The sequence below is a fragment of the Parambassis ranga genome, chromosome 18 (genome assembly GCF_900634625.1).
Source record: "Parambassis ranga chromosome 18, fParRan2.1, whole genome shotgun sequence".
In the NCBI taxonomy this organism is placed as follows: Eukaryota; Metazoa; Chordata; class Actinopteri; family Ambassidae; genus Parambassis; species Parambassis ranga.
The window spans coordinates 1878832-1894699 of NC_041038.1; the positions used below are offsets into that span (position 1 = coordinate 1878832).

Here is a 15868-nt window from a genome sequence, read left to right on the forward strand (position 1 = left end):
TGCTTTTTGTATTAGTTGTAAATGTAGAAGCCTTTGTACACTGTTTTTCCACCACCTGGAGCTGGTAGTGGTGAGGAGTTCAGGACTTCAAAAGTAACCAGCTGCATTAGTACCATCCGGGTTCTTCTGACAAGAACCATCTACAAACATTGTCATGTCAGCATTACAAATGTGTGTCTTTGAGGTCTGGTCCTGGCAACACACTCCTTTCTACTTCAGCAACGCAGTTATGAGGTTCTCCATCCTCAGCTGTGAGTAAAAGAGTGGATGGATTCAGAGTAGTACAATGCTCTATTGTTATGTGCAGGATAGATGTCTAGAAGATGACATGTGAGTTTTTGTTTCTGCAGTGATAATACTGAGACTGTATGGGGCACAGAGGCAGATGCTTGTGGAGGCAGCTGTAACAGACCAGGTCAAGCCTGGAGGAATATTATGCAATAGGCTTGCTTTTGTCAGCATATTGTTGTGTAAGCACAGAGGTCATAAAGCAGCTCCTAGTCTGTGTGAAAGTTAGACTGTAGTCAGGCAGGCCTAACACTGATGAGCTTGGTAACAGCTGTTCAGTGCTGTATGTCCAAAGAATATAGCAGGTCCAGCAGCAGGTACAGCAGCAAAATGTGATGATTCCAAAAATCATATAAAGCCTTATGTGTTTTTCATATTTTGGGTCACACTAACACTAACTAATAAGAAATCTCTCTAAATACACGAGGGAGGGAGGGACTATGAGGGCGACACAGATTAGGGAGGGCAAGTAATCAGCAGGAGGCAGGCGCACACAAGGAAGAGAAGGCCGGACACTTGAGATGGGAAGTCTGTAATTTCAAAATAAAACAGGAAATAACAGAATGTCAAAAAAAGGCCCTGGCTCAAAGATGACATGGATAATTCTAAAAACTATTTCAACCTTAAAAGATGAAAAAATATCTGACAAATAATACTGAATTTATCAAAAAGCGTTTATTATTAATAGTCATAGTAATGTCACACAAATTCACAAGTGTTTAAGACATGTCTGGCTCAGTTTGGTGTGTGTGTCTGCAAGTATGTGTAAATTCTCTAAACAGTGCAGTTATAAATAAATGACCACAAAGAGAAGTGTAAGGTAATATTGCAACAGGAAAAATAGAATTCTCATTTTAAGAAGACAAAAAGAAAAACAAAATTTGTTCAAAGAGAACATTTAGCACCATCTATCCTGTTATCATGTTCAACAGATATCATAAAATCATTGAAAACTCATCTAAAGCCCCCTACATAGTAAAAAAAAATTTAAATTTCTCAAAACATTTTGGGAAAAAAAGTAGTTTTGTTTTTTCCTTAATGAGCATACAAACACAGCATTCCATTAGTCGTTTCTCTACGTCAGCAGTGTGCCTAGCGTCTACAGGAAAGGTGGTGTTATATTCAGGATAAAGATATAATTTAATATATAGCAGGAGTGGAGAGGCAAGCACCAGAGAAACAGAAAGCTCCACTCCCACAGACACACAGTCTCCACATTTCACTTCTTACAGAGCAATCGGTCGCCATTAAAAAAAAAAGAAAGGAAACAAAAAAAAAAGAATTGTACAACCCTATTTAAAAAAGGGAGAACATTGATATCCAATAAATAGAGGAAACATTTTAAATTAAATGTACAATGCCAAAAAAAAAAAATCCAGGAAATACTAAGTCTGCATATTGGAACAAACAAGGAGGTACAACACACACACTGATGATTTTTTTTCTTTTTTTTTCATACAGAGATGGAAGAAATGAACAAAAAGACCTGATGACATGTGACAAATGATTATTAATCCCCAGAGAAAATAAAAGGATCATTCATAAAAACATGATTTACAACAAAAAGACCCCCCCCCCCCCCCCCAAAAAGAAAAAAACCCAACCAAAGTCGCTAGAACCCGTATCTTTTGAAGCATTCCAAACAATTGGACTTTTTAAAAATTCTTAATGCTTTAGAAAAATGTTCATATCTCTATTATTAGTATTTTTCATTTTCTCTCTTTTCTAAATACAAGGCCAATGTGGTATATATCTAGGCTGATCTAGTTTAGAAAACAAAACAAAACAATAAATTATTTTAAAAAAGACAGCACCCCACAAAAATTTAAAACAGCATGTACAAATTTCAGTATTCAAGACAACAACAGAAACATTTTTTCCTGGTACTGACAGAAACTCGCCATTGAAACCATCAACTAGCCTCCACAGTTTGTTCAATGGCGGCACCGACTGCCCCCCAGCTCTCTCTGTTGCCAGGGTTTCTGGTTGAAAGCACCGTCTGAGAGTAAACTGGTATTTTATTGGCGGCTTGGTATTTCTTTTTGTAAACAGTAATAATGAGTAAACATATTCAACTGGCTGTTCGGTAAGTTGTAGCAGTAGTAGTAGCAAAAATGATGCGAAATAATGAAAAGTTGAAACCCAAAGAGAAACTGTCTTTTTGTCCTGGCATGCAGGAGTTTTGGTTATGGCTGAGCGGGTGTGGAGCTCTGTCACCGGGATGAGGAGGTCTGTGGGGAGACGAAACACAACGGTGAGATTCATTTTTTAAGTGTGAGTAATAGTGACTGCAGAAGAGGAAGTCTGCTCACCAGGCTGAAGGAATCGTAGATGTTCATGAGCTCCTCGATGCGGTACTGCTCCAGCACCACTACGTTGGTCAGGTTGGGGCTTCGCTCTCGTGCGCAGTCCTCACAGTGAACCACATACATCTTCCTGCTGTTGCTCTCACTTGTCACAAACAACAAATTGAACACCTCCACCTGTGACAAGAGAAGACAGGGTCAGTTATTCACCGTTTTAGAGTTATAAAGTGTGTTGAATGTTTTCTAGTCGGTGTCTGATACTCACGTCACACTCGTTGCAGTAGTAGGCAGGTTCGTCTTTGACTCGACTCTGGTAGCAAATCTTCTTGCCTTCAGCCACCAGTTGGTCCCGTAGGATGTGGATGTGCTTCATGGACTGCAGAAGGCAGTGTCTGCCGGATACCAATGTGACGTTAGTATAAATTCTTCAGGACAGATTAAGTCTGTATCTCCTCATATTGTCTGTACTCACTTGATCATCTTGTAGGTGTCTGGGTCTGTGATCTTAAGTGTGCGGGCCACATTCCAGGACACATGAATCATGGGGACGATGGACTTGACCTTTTTCACTTCGTTCCACTCGTACCTCTCCAGAGCCAGCTGATACTGGTAACCTGCACATAAAACCATGTTAAATAAACAGCACTCTCATTGATGTTATCTTGCCACTAGATGGTGCTCTCCTTACCACTGAGAGGTCCAACGTTCCATGCAATATTGTTGCACCAGCCCACAGCCTGAACCCAGTGAACAGTGCCAGCGTTGATCCACACCAAGTCTCCAGGCCTCTGGATGAAGCGGTACACCGGGATGTTAGCATTGTAGAGGTCCTCCAACACCGGCCACCAGGACCCTGTCAGGTAGTCCACCCCATGCCTGAGCACACAGAGGAGGTGCAGGTGTTAACATCTTACTTTTATTTCATGTTAACATTTAACAATATAATGTCAGCCTCATGCTCACTTTTCACAGAAGTCGTTGATGGCCTCCCAGTAGTTCTCATGAACAGAGAACCACTCGCAGTCTCCAGGGCCAATGTTGATGTTTACAGAGCAGAAGTTGTTGTTCTCCTGGTGACCTGTTGAACACAGACATGATGCAGCATTATATCTCTAGTGGTTGTCCTGTGTGTTTTTTAACTTTAGTGTCCTTTACCTGGTGTTCGGCTGCCTGGAACCTTCATGTAGAGCTGGACCGTGTTCATGCCCAGGATGGTGTGTCCCACGTGGCTCAGCATGTTTCCATTGGATGCTACACGCATGAATGCTGGGAGCTTCTGTAACTCCTGCAGCTGAGGCTTCCATCTGAGCAGAGAGACAGATTAGACCTTTTGTCCTACACGTGTTGTGTGCTTTGGCTGCAGTGATCAGTGCTCACCTCTTAGGATCGGATAGGTCAATATTGGTGCCAAATTTAATGATCTTCCCAACAGGTTTCTGTTCTCCACTGGGAAAAAAACACTGAATTAATACCACTACTTTTTCAGGCTGGTTCATCCCTGAGATAATGTGTGTTGATGAGGGGCTGAATGTAATGTTGTCATACATACTTGCTATTTTCTTTACTGATGTCCTTAATAGAAGTATCAGCAGTGTTGGCTGGCTTCTTCTCTTTCTCATCATCTTCTTCATCCTCTTCATCACTGCCTTTCTCCTCCTGAAGAAACAATCATGTTCATCAGCTAAATGGTAACACAGTAGTGTCAGCAGCTAAGAAACAGCGCTGGTACCATACCTGCAGACTCTCTTGGAAGCTGGAGGCCTGGTACTGGGCGTACTTAGCAATGGTTGTGTGGGAGCGGCTGCTCTCACAGGGCCACGTCTGACCTGTGCCAGTGGCATCCCAGTTCTCATCAGCAGGCTGCTGCACCTGAGTCCTCACCTCCACCGCCTGCTCGGCATTGGCTTCCACCAGGGACTTTGTAGAAAACAGCCCCAGGTCTGAAAACATACAGGGGGAGAAGTGGTTATAGACGTGATTTTACACTATTACTGTGAGCCAGAGTAAGTGTAAACTTACTGAGTCGCAAGGATCCGGCCAGACCTCTGATGACAGTAACAGGATTTTTGGGATCTGTGCAGAACTGCAGCAGCACAGGGGAGAAGGCGTCTCTCTTACTCTCCAACTGAAGGAACAACACACAGTCAGTGCATGAATACAGGAGGGCAGCATGTGCTAACTGCTGTCTTGATCACACATTAAAATGGCTTCCACTTTTTAGGATTCAGCCTAAAACCAATGTATAGTCTGGCAGAGACAGATACATACATAGATGCTGGGTGTAGGAGGATTGAGCTTCTCTCTAGGAATGGGTTCCTCCGTGGTTATGATGGGTTTCACCGAGAACGCCGGCAGCAGGTATGATTCCTTGAACTTCTCTTTGATTCTGGCACCCCTGCAACAGGAAATAAAGAGTTGATTTGCTTCTTTCACAACAAACAGCTGAAAGGTTCCGGTTACTATAATAATAATAATAATAATACACAAGTTTCTTTGCAGTTACTTACTTGCAGGAGCGGATAATTTCACTGGCAGTGTTCTTTATGTTAATGTCCTTCAGTGGGATCCTCTTCTCCTCCACCTCGGAGGCGATGAACGTTTCTCTGTCCCCACTTTCCACTTTGATCAGGCGAATCTTCAGCTCCTTGGGAGGACCATCGGACAGCGCCTTTAGTTTCAAAAAGTCTGTTGAACCTAAGGTCCCGGGCTCGCTGCCTTTCTTGTGCTCAGAAGTTCTTTCCCCTGAAGTGGAGGTCCACTCAGCTCCTTCACTGGTGGAGCTGGCACCACACACCTCCTTGCGTTTCTTTTTCTCTGAGTCATAATGAGTGCGGTTCTTCTCTGAGCCCTCCTTCCTCTGCAGATTGAGGTCACCAAGAATGATGCGATCCTTCTTCTCTTTGTGGCTCTTGCCTTCCTTGTGCCGCTTGTGGCTGGAGCCGGACTGGCTGGATGAGGAGGAAAGGTCGTCCCTCTTTTCTCTATGCTTCTTCTTTTCCTTCCTGTCATCGTGCTTCCTGCTGCTGTGGCCGTGCTTTCTCTTCTCTTTCTCCCTCTCTCTGTCCCTGTCTTTGTCTCTATGCTCCTTTACTTTATCAGGTTTGTGTCTGTCCTCCTGTTTCCCATGACTCTTGTTAGCCAGAGACTGTTGACTCAGCATGACCTCGCAGCTCTTACTCAACTCTGACAGAGAGGACTCAGAGATTGTCAACTGCTGTTCTTCCTTGACCCCTTTAATAGGTTTTATAATGTGGACTGTCCTCTTTTTGTCCGTCTTTTCCTCCTCTGTTTCTCCTTCATCTGTTAAAACATCACTGTCCTCTAGTTTCAGCTTCTTGTCTTCCAGAAGAGAGCGAGGAGAGGACTTTAGGTGTGGAACAGCAGGACTGAATGGTGGATTGGTTGAATCCGAGGTGGGAGAGCTGCCCTGCTGCTGAGGGCAGATGTCAGGGCCCAGTGATAGTGAAGAGGAATACTTGACTCCGACCAGTGCAGATGGAGGGGGTCTCCCAAAAGGTCCACCTCTGTAAGCATACTTCTGGCTCTCTAGGACTGTTGTTAGGGACTTGAACATGCTGTTAATACCTGTTTGATGGAGGTGGGGTCTTTGGGGTGGGGGTGAACAAGACGGAGCCTCAGAATCCTCTTCATCATCGTCATCGTCAGCCTCGCTTTTAGTCTGCTCAGGGAGGCCATATAGTTTAGCTAGGTCACTGTGGCGGTAGTTGGTGTTCCCTGCTCCCAGCACCATGTCCATGGACATCTTAGGGACACTTCGGGAAGCTTTAAGGTAATCCTCATCCTCCTCATTGAGAGACGATGTTCGGCTGCAAGGGGACGCCAGAGAGCCTTGGCGGCTGAGCACAGGAGGGCTGGCGTTTGACCCAAAGTCTTCCTGCATTGGCTGGTGCTTTGTCGCTGGAATTAGGTCCGGGGCACACAGGTAGCCCTTGATGGGCTCTGCACTTGGTGAAAAGTTGCCTGTGGTCTTTTCAGCATTATACAGCTCCTCTTCCTTTTTGATGGATTCATCCAACATTGCCATGATGTTAGCCAGACCATCGGGGAGCAGTGTGGACATTTCTGAGGGCTCCTCCTCAAACTGAGCACTGTCAGAGTCAGTGATGCAGTGGCTAGCATTTTCCAAACCACTTTCTGCTGCCTGTTTGTTGAGGATTCCCCTACAAGAGGACAAAGGTGGTGGTGGAAGGGCCTGATACAGCTTGGGGGGCTCTCTAAGTGCCATGGTAGAGAGAGAGGGTTGGCTGCCGTCTCTCTCCCTGGCTGAGTCTTTGGATTGGTTGGGTGCTGCTTGCATTGCCGGGGGTTTGTTGGGGTACACCGGCTGGTTCATCCCTGAGGTATTGTGTGTTGATGAGGGGCTGAATGTCATTCCGCCATTGTTCCACATCTCTCTCTGCCTCTGCTTCTCTCTGGCATATTCAGTCTGAGGTGTGAGAGGAGGCGGCCGAAGCCTTTCGACAGGAGTGGTGAAGGCGGGAGTCTGGCCTGGAGGACAGGGCGGTATGCCACCACGGCTGAGCCAGGGGTATGGAGGGGAAGCCTGGGAGATAGGCGCTGGTGGAGCTGAAGGAAGTGCAGCAGCTGAAGACAGAGGAGGAGGTGGAGGAGCAGAAGGGGTGTTGGCAGAGAGCAGTCTTTCCAGATTTTCAATAGCAGTCTGCTCCTTTCCTTTAGTACTGCACAGTTTGTCATCCCTCTTGCGCTCCATCCTTCTCCTCTCCTCTTCTTTCCTCTCCTCCTCCATCCGTCTTTTCTTTTCTTCCTCTGCCCTCTCCAGTTCTCTCTTTCTCTCCTGCTCCTCCGCTTCTCTCCTCTTTCTCTCCTCCTCTTGCCTCTCCCACTCCCTCCTCTTCCGTTCCCGCTCCTTCTTCTCCCATTCTCTCTTCTTCCTCTCCTCTTCTCGTTTCTTTCTCTCCTGCTCTTGTTTTTCCCATTCTCTCCTTCTTCTCTCATCCTCCTGTCTCTCAATTTCTCTCTTTTTCCTCTCTTCCTCCTTCCTTTGTTGCTCTTTCCTCTTCCTCTCCTCACTTTGTCTTATTTCCCATTCTCTCTTTCTTTGCTCCTCCTCTCTGATTTTCTTGTCTTGCTCCTCTCTGTCCCTCTTCCTCCTTTCCTCGGCTTGCATGTGTCCCTGCAGCTCAGCATCAAGCTTGTCTAAAGCCTCTTCGATGGACTGAGGAACAGAGGTCGGGGCTGAATGGCTCTGAGGCTGAGAGTACCTTTGTGTTGAAGCAGAGTCGTGCTGATGGCTCACTTTGGAAAAGACAGCTGGACTGGACGAGCTGACAGTAGAGTGAGAAGCAGGGAAGTATGTTGGAGAGCTAGGAAGTGGATTTGACACTCTGCTTGTAATCACACTGTCCCCTGCCCTCTGGTGCCCTGAGGAGAACAAAGATGAGGAGGAAAATGGTGGAGGTTGTTCCAGTTCTGCCTGAGCATAGTATGACATCTTCTCCTTCATAGGCTGGGACTTAGCAAGCCCCTGTTGTTGTGGAGTGTGCAGCCCCTGTCGATGAGACTGGTTAGCAGGGGGGACTTGGCCTCTCTGACATTGTGGTTGCAGCATAGTGTCTATTTGAGACTTGGTGCTGGTGGACGTGGGGGGTATTGGCTTTCTTTGCCAACTGTTATTACTGCTGCCATTGTTCCCAGAGCAGCCAGCAGGGGGCGATGTGATCACTGTGGAGAGACCAGCCTTGGTAACACCATTACTGCCAGTGTTGCCATGGCGGCTGACAGAGCAGGAGGCTTGGTACATGGGAGGATTGGATGTGATGACAGGCATTCGAGTGGAGTTGGTTGGAGGCAGAGGGGGGCTGACATGATGCTGGGGTGGAACTGGAAGCCGACTATCTGTGACCTGATTGTGGCTCTTCTCGAGTGGAGCTAGCAGACCTGAAGGCCTGTAGATGCCTGACTCCTGCATAATCATACACAGAATACTCAATGCTTTTAAACCAAATGACAACTTAAAAATGGCACAAATGAGTTGCATGAATGGCTTATACTCACCAGGGAGTGACTGCTGGGCCTGCTCTGGTATCTCCAGGACTCATGGGGACCATTTTGTTGTTGCTGAGGTACTGAGGTGCTGCTGGCAGGAGGAGGAGGAGGACCCTGGTGCCCCAGCCCTGGATGAGGCTGGAAGTGACTGTAAGGCACACTGCTGCTGCTGCTGCTGTTGTTTTTGCTGGTTGCAGAAGCATTTGCTGGTGACGACTGAGCATGTAGGTGACGATCTCTGTCTCCTCTATTTGGAGCAGATGCTGTGTGAGAGGTAGCTTGGCTGCCACCTTGCCCCCCAATAGGAGGGCCTCTCTGGTTGTGAAGGCCACGAGGTTCCATGGCCTGGCAGGGTGGTGTTCGCTCCAGTTTAGAGCTGGGACTGGAGCAGGAGGAGTGTGGGGACTGATGGTTTCCAGCCTGAGGTTGTAATGTGTCTTTGTGGAATTGAGGAGCATGTTTGTAGCTTCCTGGAGAGGAATTTGGTAGAGGGGAGAGGATGGAAGAGGTGGAGGAGGCAGGAGAGGACTTTTGGGTGTAGCTGCCCATCCCTTGTTTGTTATTTTCCTGTTAAACAATAGAACACACACACACAGAATGAGTAATTGTAATTAAGCTAAAACAAAGCAGGGAAACATGAGGCTCTGTTACCGTTCGGACCTGAAAGTCCTGCGATTGTGGATTCTTGCGGTCAGAGGTCTGGGGCTGCCAGGGACTGCTGTTGTCTTTGTGAAGGGGGTTCCAGAATGCAGGTTTTGGAGGGGGGTGCTGAACTGATGCCTGCTGCTGAGACAGTAAAGACGGGCCAGCACCCGAGAAACGCTGCATCCCAGGGTGGGAGACCTGCACAGAATGGGGAAATAATAAGAAACTAGCAACCTCAAAGATCTAAGTGACAAGACAAGCAATCAAATTGAAGATTTGAGGTTACATGCAAAAGCTGTTGTTGGTGTTAACGGTACCTGATCCGAACTCCTCTTCCTCTTGCTGGGGCTGGGACTGTCCTCTGCAGCTGGGTGTGAGTTCAGTGATGGAGGAGGAGTGTGTTGAATAACAGAATGCTCTCCTAAAGGAGGACCTGGTCTCTTTAACTGACCAGCAAGCATCTTCCCTGGATATGCCCTCTGCTGTGAAGAGAAAAATAAAAGGATCTGTGTTGACAAATGCAATACCAGCTCAAAACAACTCCTTTGTTGAAGTATTGAGCATTTTAATGCTCAGGGACAGTGGCTTTGACTGAGTATGTCTTTCATCTGTCTGAATCCAGCGAAAATAGCAGACTGATTGTGTGTCTGTATGGATGATGAAACAGGGTCATAACCAATTAGAAAGCTCCTACCTGGTGCACCTGAGCCCACATTTCATCTCCAAGCAATGGTGGACCCCTGGGAACATGCTGCTCCTGAGGACCCCCAAACTACAGAAAACAATAAAACCAACAGAGAACAGTCAATCCTCAATTCCCAAAGCCTGCCATGAACTACGCTTCAGCAATGTCCTCACCTTCAGCAGTTGGTTAGGCCTACTGGGATGTGGATTATGCGGAGGCCCACAACCGCCTCCATAGCCTCGGTTACGGAGACGGAGCGAGTGCTCATTGGGGAGCGGCACACCAGGATGTCCTTGGGGAGGAAGGTGGGACTCATACAATTGACTTAGTTGCTCCCATGCTCTATGGGGAGGTGGAGGATGAAGATGATGAGGAGGGGGTCTGTGCTGCTCCCTCTGTATACCTGGTAACATTGCCTGTGGGAGCTCAAGCTTTTCACCTCCTCGCATGGGCCTAAATGAAACACACAGAGTAATATTACAACACAGACATTTACAGTTTTCTTCTTTTTGTCATTTTGTACATGACTTACCCATTGCTTAAGTATTTACTGTGATGGTTCAGTCCACCCATAGGTCCAGGAGGTAGATGAGGAAGTAGCTGGTGTTGGTTCATTGCAGGTGAACACCTGAAGGAGAGCAAATGGCATACGCAGAGTCAGATGAGCATTTTTACACCAAAAGGTTTGTGAACTTTTGCGTGTGTGTTTCCATTGCTACAGACCTGGCAGAAGGCTGCCAGGCGTGGCCTCCCACTGGAGGCCATGGCCCCCGGTTGAGTCCGTCCAGAGGGAAGGAATCCCGTGTGCCTCGGCCACCAAACTGCTCTACTGCGTGATGCATCCAGCCTGTGTGCTAGTAGTGCAGGGATATAGTCACACAGACACACTTGCAGAGATATAAAAAACACTTATGGACCAGAAGTGGAGGGTTTAACACACTGCTGATACTTACCAGACTAGCTGTGTGTGTGAAGCCCTTCACTGCAGTACAGAGAGGGCCTCACTCCGACACACTGACAATATCTGTAACACTCGACTCCTTGCACTTCAGCACCAAGAAAATAAAAGCCAACTAGCTGCAGAGAGAGAGGAAAAGGAGAGGCAACATGAGAATGAGTGAGACACACTGAGATGTCTATATAATAAGTGGCTAGTCTATGAGTGCAGTACATTTTCCTCATATAATGATGCCCTTCTTTGTGTTTCTGCCTGCTATGCATCAGTCAGCCAGTAGAAGGTGACATTAAGCCAGCCAGTGCAGAATTGGATTATTTCTGAGGCCCAGATGGCTCAGTGGGGAGTTCACCTATGAGAACAGACCTGAGGTTACTGTAATCCTTACCATGGGCCTTCTGATAGCGAGAAACAGAGGGAAAGACTAAGAGCTGGGAGGCCTTGGCCACATTCCCTGTGTGTGATGTTGGACACAAGGCAAGTGGAATCAATCCAAGTGTGCAAGCTGCATGGTCATGTCAGGCCTGTGCTGTTCTAGTGTATGTGAGCAAGAATAGTGGGCTCTCTTAAGTGGATGATTATATGTGTGTGTGCTGCGCCACTCTGAAGGGTGTGTATAAAGTGTGTTGCCCAGTGGATACACTAAGGTTTAATCTCATTACAGCAGGCGTGATGGAGAGGAAGAAGGGGGGCAGTAGCGACAGACGGTCTGAACAGGATGGAAGGATAGATTAAGGAGAAGAGATGGAAGAGAGGGATGACATGAAGGGAGGTGGAGTGGAGAGTGGGAACGGTGCCATGAAAACGCCCACGCACCTTCCCACACATACACTGAGGCGACACAAAGGAAAGCGGTTGAGGGGGAAATGAATAAAGTAGCTGAGAGATGACTCTCTTCTCCCAGCTTTCTGAAACACCGGACATAATACAAAAGGCAGAAGGTGTCAAGATACAAAGAAGGTTGTTTCAAAGTGCTTCAACAAAGGAGGCCCTTGACAAAACCTGAGGGATGTATTAGAACATATACTTAATATGTTTTTCAATCGGCTGCTGCAAAAAGTGCAATCAGAAACATAGTGGTTTCACTACAGTGGCAAGTGATCTATAATACATCAGTCTCAGAGTAAGAGACGCTCACACACAGGTTATGATTCATTTCTCTTGCTCAGCACAGCACTCTTCCAGCAGTTTTCCTAATTTAGCTCTGGACATACGCAGTACTTCCTCCCACCAGTTCCTCTTCTCTTCCTTTCTTCCTCCCACCAACTCTGGATCTCTCTGTCTCTATTTAAAGCCTTAGTAGAGGATATTTCTAATGCCAGACAGTTTTAGATAGTGTGAAGGGCTGCTGAACAGTGACACAAACACACACCATGCTCTTTATCTCCTCCCCTCTGCCTCACAGGAATCATCATCCAGCAGGCACTGCTGCTGTGTGAAGATAGGCCTCTGTTAACTGTCAAGTCTGCACTCAACACACTTTAAAAGAAACTGATACAAACACTCACGCTGAGCCTACCTTTTACAGTAGCACCAAGTTATTGATTCACAGTTGTGTTAAGTCTCGGCTTCAGCTGTCAATCATCTCTCTGAGGTCTCTTCAATCCTAAAAGACAGAGAAGAGCAAAGCATTGTTGCCAGTCTGTCATAAAAACAACATGAAGCCATGGTAAACACAATGCTCATACTCGGTGCCTCATGTTTCAGATCTAAAGGTGGTCTTTTCTGTCATCCTGCTGCTTCTGTTTTTTGACTTCTGTCTGTAGACAGTGTGTCGTCACTACCCACAACCCCCCTCCTGATTTCCTGGCTGTTGAGCCGACGCCTGGTTTCAGAGCACCGTGGAAAACCCGAGGGTGGCTCAGAGGCAAAGGGGGTAAATCAGCCGGGAGCCTGACACAATGAGAGCGATGGGGGCTCTTGTTCACTTGCTCTCTCACTCGCTTCTCTCACAGACACAATGGTGAGACTGACTGTGTGGCTTAACAGGCAGGCAGACACACACATACAAAGCTGATCTCACTCTAACAGGAAGAGCTGTGCTGGCTTAAGTCAACCATCACATGTGAAAGAGTAGCACAGGGGACACACTGTAAAATAATAAAACACACAGCTCCTATGGGGAAGGAGAGATGATGACAAAGAGTATGTGTTTTAAATGAGACCAAGCGAGTGCAAACGGGGACACAGTGGTGGTTGTAATCACCACTTTTATGGAGGGTGTGTGTTTATGTCTGTTGTGACCAAACAGTCTCTATTCCAGTTGCTATACTAGCTATCACATAGCTCACAGCTACTCTACAGCACAGTGTGAGAAACTCAGCCCTCTGAAACTAGATACTGTGCACACACGGCAGACAGTGTTACAAACCAGCTCAGGTTCTATCAGATGATACCAAGAGCAATGAAATGTCGTACCACATGGGTAACAGTATAGCATATATGGGGGGAGGAGCAGTGAGTGCGTGTAAGCATGATGCTGTGCATTTTTCAGGGAATCCCCGATGACTAATACCCTGAGAGAGGGCTTACCCCATAGCACTGACCCTGAGCTCCACCCCCCTCTTACGGTCAGGTGACATGGTGTGTGTTTCTGCATCCGTGAAGATGTGACAGCAGCGGGAATTTCTCGGAATGTGTGATGTCATTTCTGCTTCGTACACAGCATGTGTGAGAGTGAGATTTACAAACAGGATATCATGATGAGCTGTACGGGGCTTTTTTGGTCAAGGGAGGAATCAAACTACTGAACCGCAAAGAGAAATGCTGAGGAAAATTCTCTGAAATTTTTGGAACCGTCTGTTGTGGAAGCTTTCTAGACTGATCCTAAGCATTAAGTTACAAAATTTACCTTCCAAGTGTTTCAGTGCAATTGCTGTTTACTTTCACTTTTCACCACTTATACCACAACGAGCTGCATACAGTAATTGAATGCACTCGGTGAGTTTGCAGCTGACATAATAGATGACACTATCCATTTTTTGATCAAAAATCCCCCCACGGTACATCATCTTCAGGCGAAATGCCCCCGCTGACACAGGACATCAAAAGAGCTGTTCCTGTCAACACCCTCACTGACATCATGCAAGTTATTGCCCTCAGCTGGCAGAGTTAGTTCAAACTGAAGCTGGCTTTGGCAAAAACGGAAATGTACCAAGATTCAACACACTTATATAAATACTAATGGTTGGAATAAAGATGGTCAAAACCTTTGTGTCAGTGCTTTTATCCCTAATTTATTCCCCCTCACCCTTCCTTGCCAACCACTTCACTGTGCTGGTCCCCAGCCAGACAACCACACTGAGGCCATGAGAGGAAAACAGACCAGAGATAAAGAGACGAGGGGGCAGTGACAGTGCTCAAAATATATCCATCTGTGAGGATTAATGTCTTTCCTGGTCATTACTGTGTGGCCCCTTCTCATCCTGGTGGTAGTGTTTTCCACATTAAAAAGATGAACAACAAGATATTGATGTTGATCAATAGATGTACAGCTTACTTGATATGCCATATCAGTAATGGCAGAGGATTAATGTAATGTCACTGTCTGATAAGAAATGACCAGATAAGGCTCAGAAACATAGAGGATAAAAGAATATGGAGCTAGTTTGGGTAAAGAATGTCTTGTCCCTGTCTTGTTCTGTTCTCCCTCACCCTTTCTACTCCATTTGGCCATTACATAATCAGTCCCAGATAGAGATCGTGTTCAGGAGGAAACACCATGCATTCTCTCTCGCGCTCACACACACACACAGGAAGAGCCAGCCTCTGCATCCGTCCTCCCCCGCCTTATTGCCATGATTCCTGTGTGTCTGCGTATTTATTTGTTTGTGCACAAACGTCAGTGCAGGCTGTTTTCAGCCGGTGGTGTGGGCTAACTTTATCACGATGCGCACACAGACAGCTGGCACACACAGGGTAGTGTGTGGGTCATCCGAGGACACAGGAAAACACTGTTACTGCACACAAACATAGAGGATTCTGACCTCCGTCATGGATGAATATATATTGTGCTAGCATCCATCTGCACAACACAGCACTGAGCAAACCCTTCACCCAGTTACACCCATCAAGCCAAATCATGTGTACTCCCTCACATCTGCTCAGGGCATGACACAGAGAGTCACTCAAGCAAGGGTGGAGTAGGATCCAAAGTTTTCATTTTTAAGCTCTACAGGATTGCACCAGACAAGAAACTTCAGATTAGCAGAAACCACATGGTGTCTTATTTTGGCCGTTGGTACGCAGCCTGTCAACCACCACATCTTTTTCCATTGATGTTAAGAACCTCTTGATTTCTGGCCACACATCAAGCAATAGCTAGACAATAGTTTTATCTTATTGTATGTAAAAAGAAACAGAACATAGTAGAGGGGAGGGTGAGGACTTGGTAGAAAAACATAAAAACATGGGGCCCTTTTGTCTCTTGAACTCACCACCCTGACATATGGCCTGTGACTGACAACACACACCTGGTTTAGTGTGGCACATCTCTTTTTCTCTCTCTCTCTCACACACACACACACACACACACACACACACACACACACTGACTTAAATCAGTTACACTTATGTGTGACGTTACTGTAAGAGGAACAGAGCTCAGAGGGGAGAGGAAACTGTCGTCACAACCACAGGAAGTGAGCCTCCCTGAGGGGTGTGTGTGTGTGAGAGAGAGAAAGTCAAAGACATGGGAGGGGATTAACAGCTGAGGCTTCCTGTTTTAAAAGATGTGTCTACACAGGCACTAAAAGGGTGATATTTTATTGCTTAAAATGAACCTGTGCAGAAGTGTGTGAATGAGGGTTGATTCAAAAACCTGACCCGTTTCACTTACAGTTCCTAAAATACACCTCAGACACAGAGTCATCCTGTGTGAATGGCACGTGTGTACACCTCATGACTCACACAAAGCTACCCAACACAAACAACACAGTCAACTGACTTACTCAGTTCTGGCAA

General features: G+C 46.5%; 1 protein-coding gene across 5 annotated transcripts in view; it reads right to left on the bottom strand.

The window, feature by feature from the left end:
- Nucleotides 1-1948: 1948 nt before the first annotated feature.
- Nucleotides 1949-15868, bottom strand: part of kdm6ba (lysine (K)-specific demethylase 6B, a) — an 80896-nt gene continuing 66976 nt past the window's right edge. For 4 of the 5 annotated variants that reach the window (XM_028428855.1, XM_028428856.1, XM_028428858.1 and 1 more), the window contains 22 exons: nt 12426-12512; nt 10905-11028; nt 10675-10805; nt 10484-10579; nt 10125-10404; nt 9961-10038; nt 9584-9748; nt 9282-9464; nt 8631-9188; nt 5102-8538; nt 4863-4989; nt 4614-4719; nt 4329-4534; nt 4144-4250; nt 3972-4040; nt 3750-3898; nt 3558-3672; nt 3283-3470; nt 3067-3208; nt 2860-2986; nt 2601-2771; nt 1949-2519 (listed from right to left, as the gene is read on the bottom strand). In XM_028428855.1, the coding sequence (XP_028284656.1) occupies nt 2502-2519; nt 2601-2771; nt 2860-2986; nt 3067-3208; nt 3283-3470; nt 3558-3672; nt 3750-3898; nt 3972-4040; nt 4144-4250; nt 4329-4534; nt 4614-4719; nt 4863-4989; nt 5102-8538; nt 8631-9188; nt 9282-9464; nt 9584-9748; nt 9961-10038; nt 10125-10404; nt 10484-10579; nt 10675-10793 (6441 nt within the window). In that variant the 5' untranslated portion in view covers nt 10794-10805; nt 10905-11028; nt 12426-12512 and the 3' untranslated portion in view covers nt 1949-2501. Of the gene's footprint in view, nt 2520-2600; nt 2772-2859; nt 2987-3066; nt 3209-3282; nt 3471-3557; nt 3673-3749; nt 3899-3971; nt 4041-4143; nt 4251-4328; nt 4535-4613; nt 4720-4862; nt 4990-5101; nt 8539-8630; nt 9189-9281; nt 9465-9583; nt 9749-9960; nt 10039-10124; nt 10405-10483; nt 10580-10674; nt 10806-10904; nt 11029-12278; nt 12338-12425; nt 12513-15868 lie in introns of all 5 variants that reach the window. The other variant, XM_028428859.1, reaches the window with a different exon arrangement.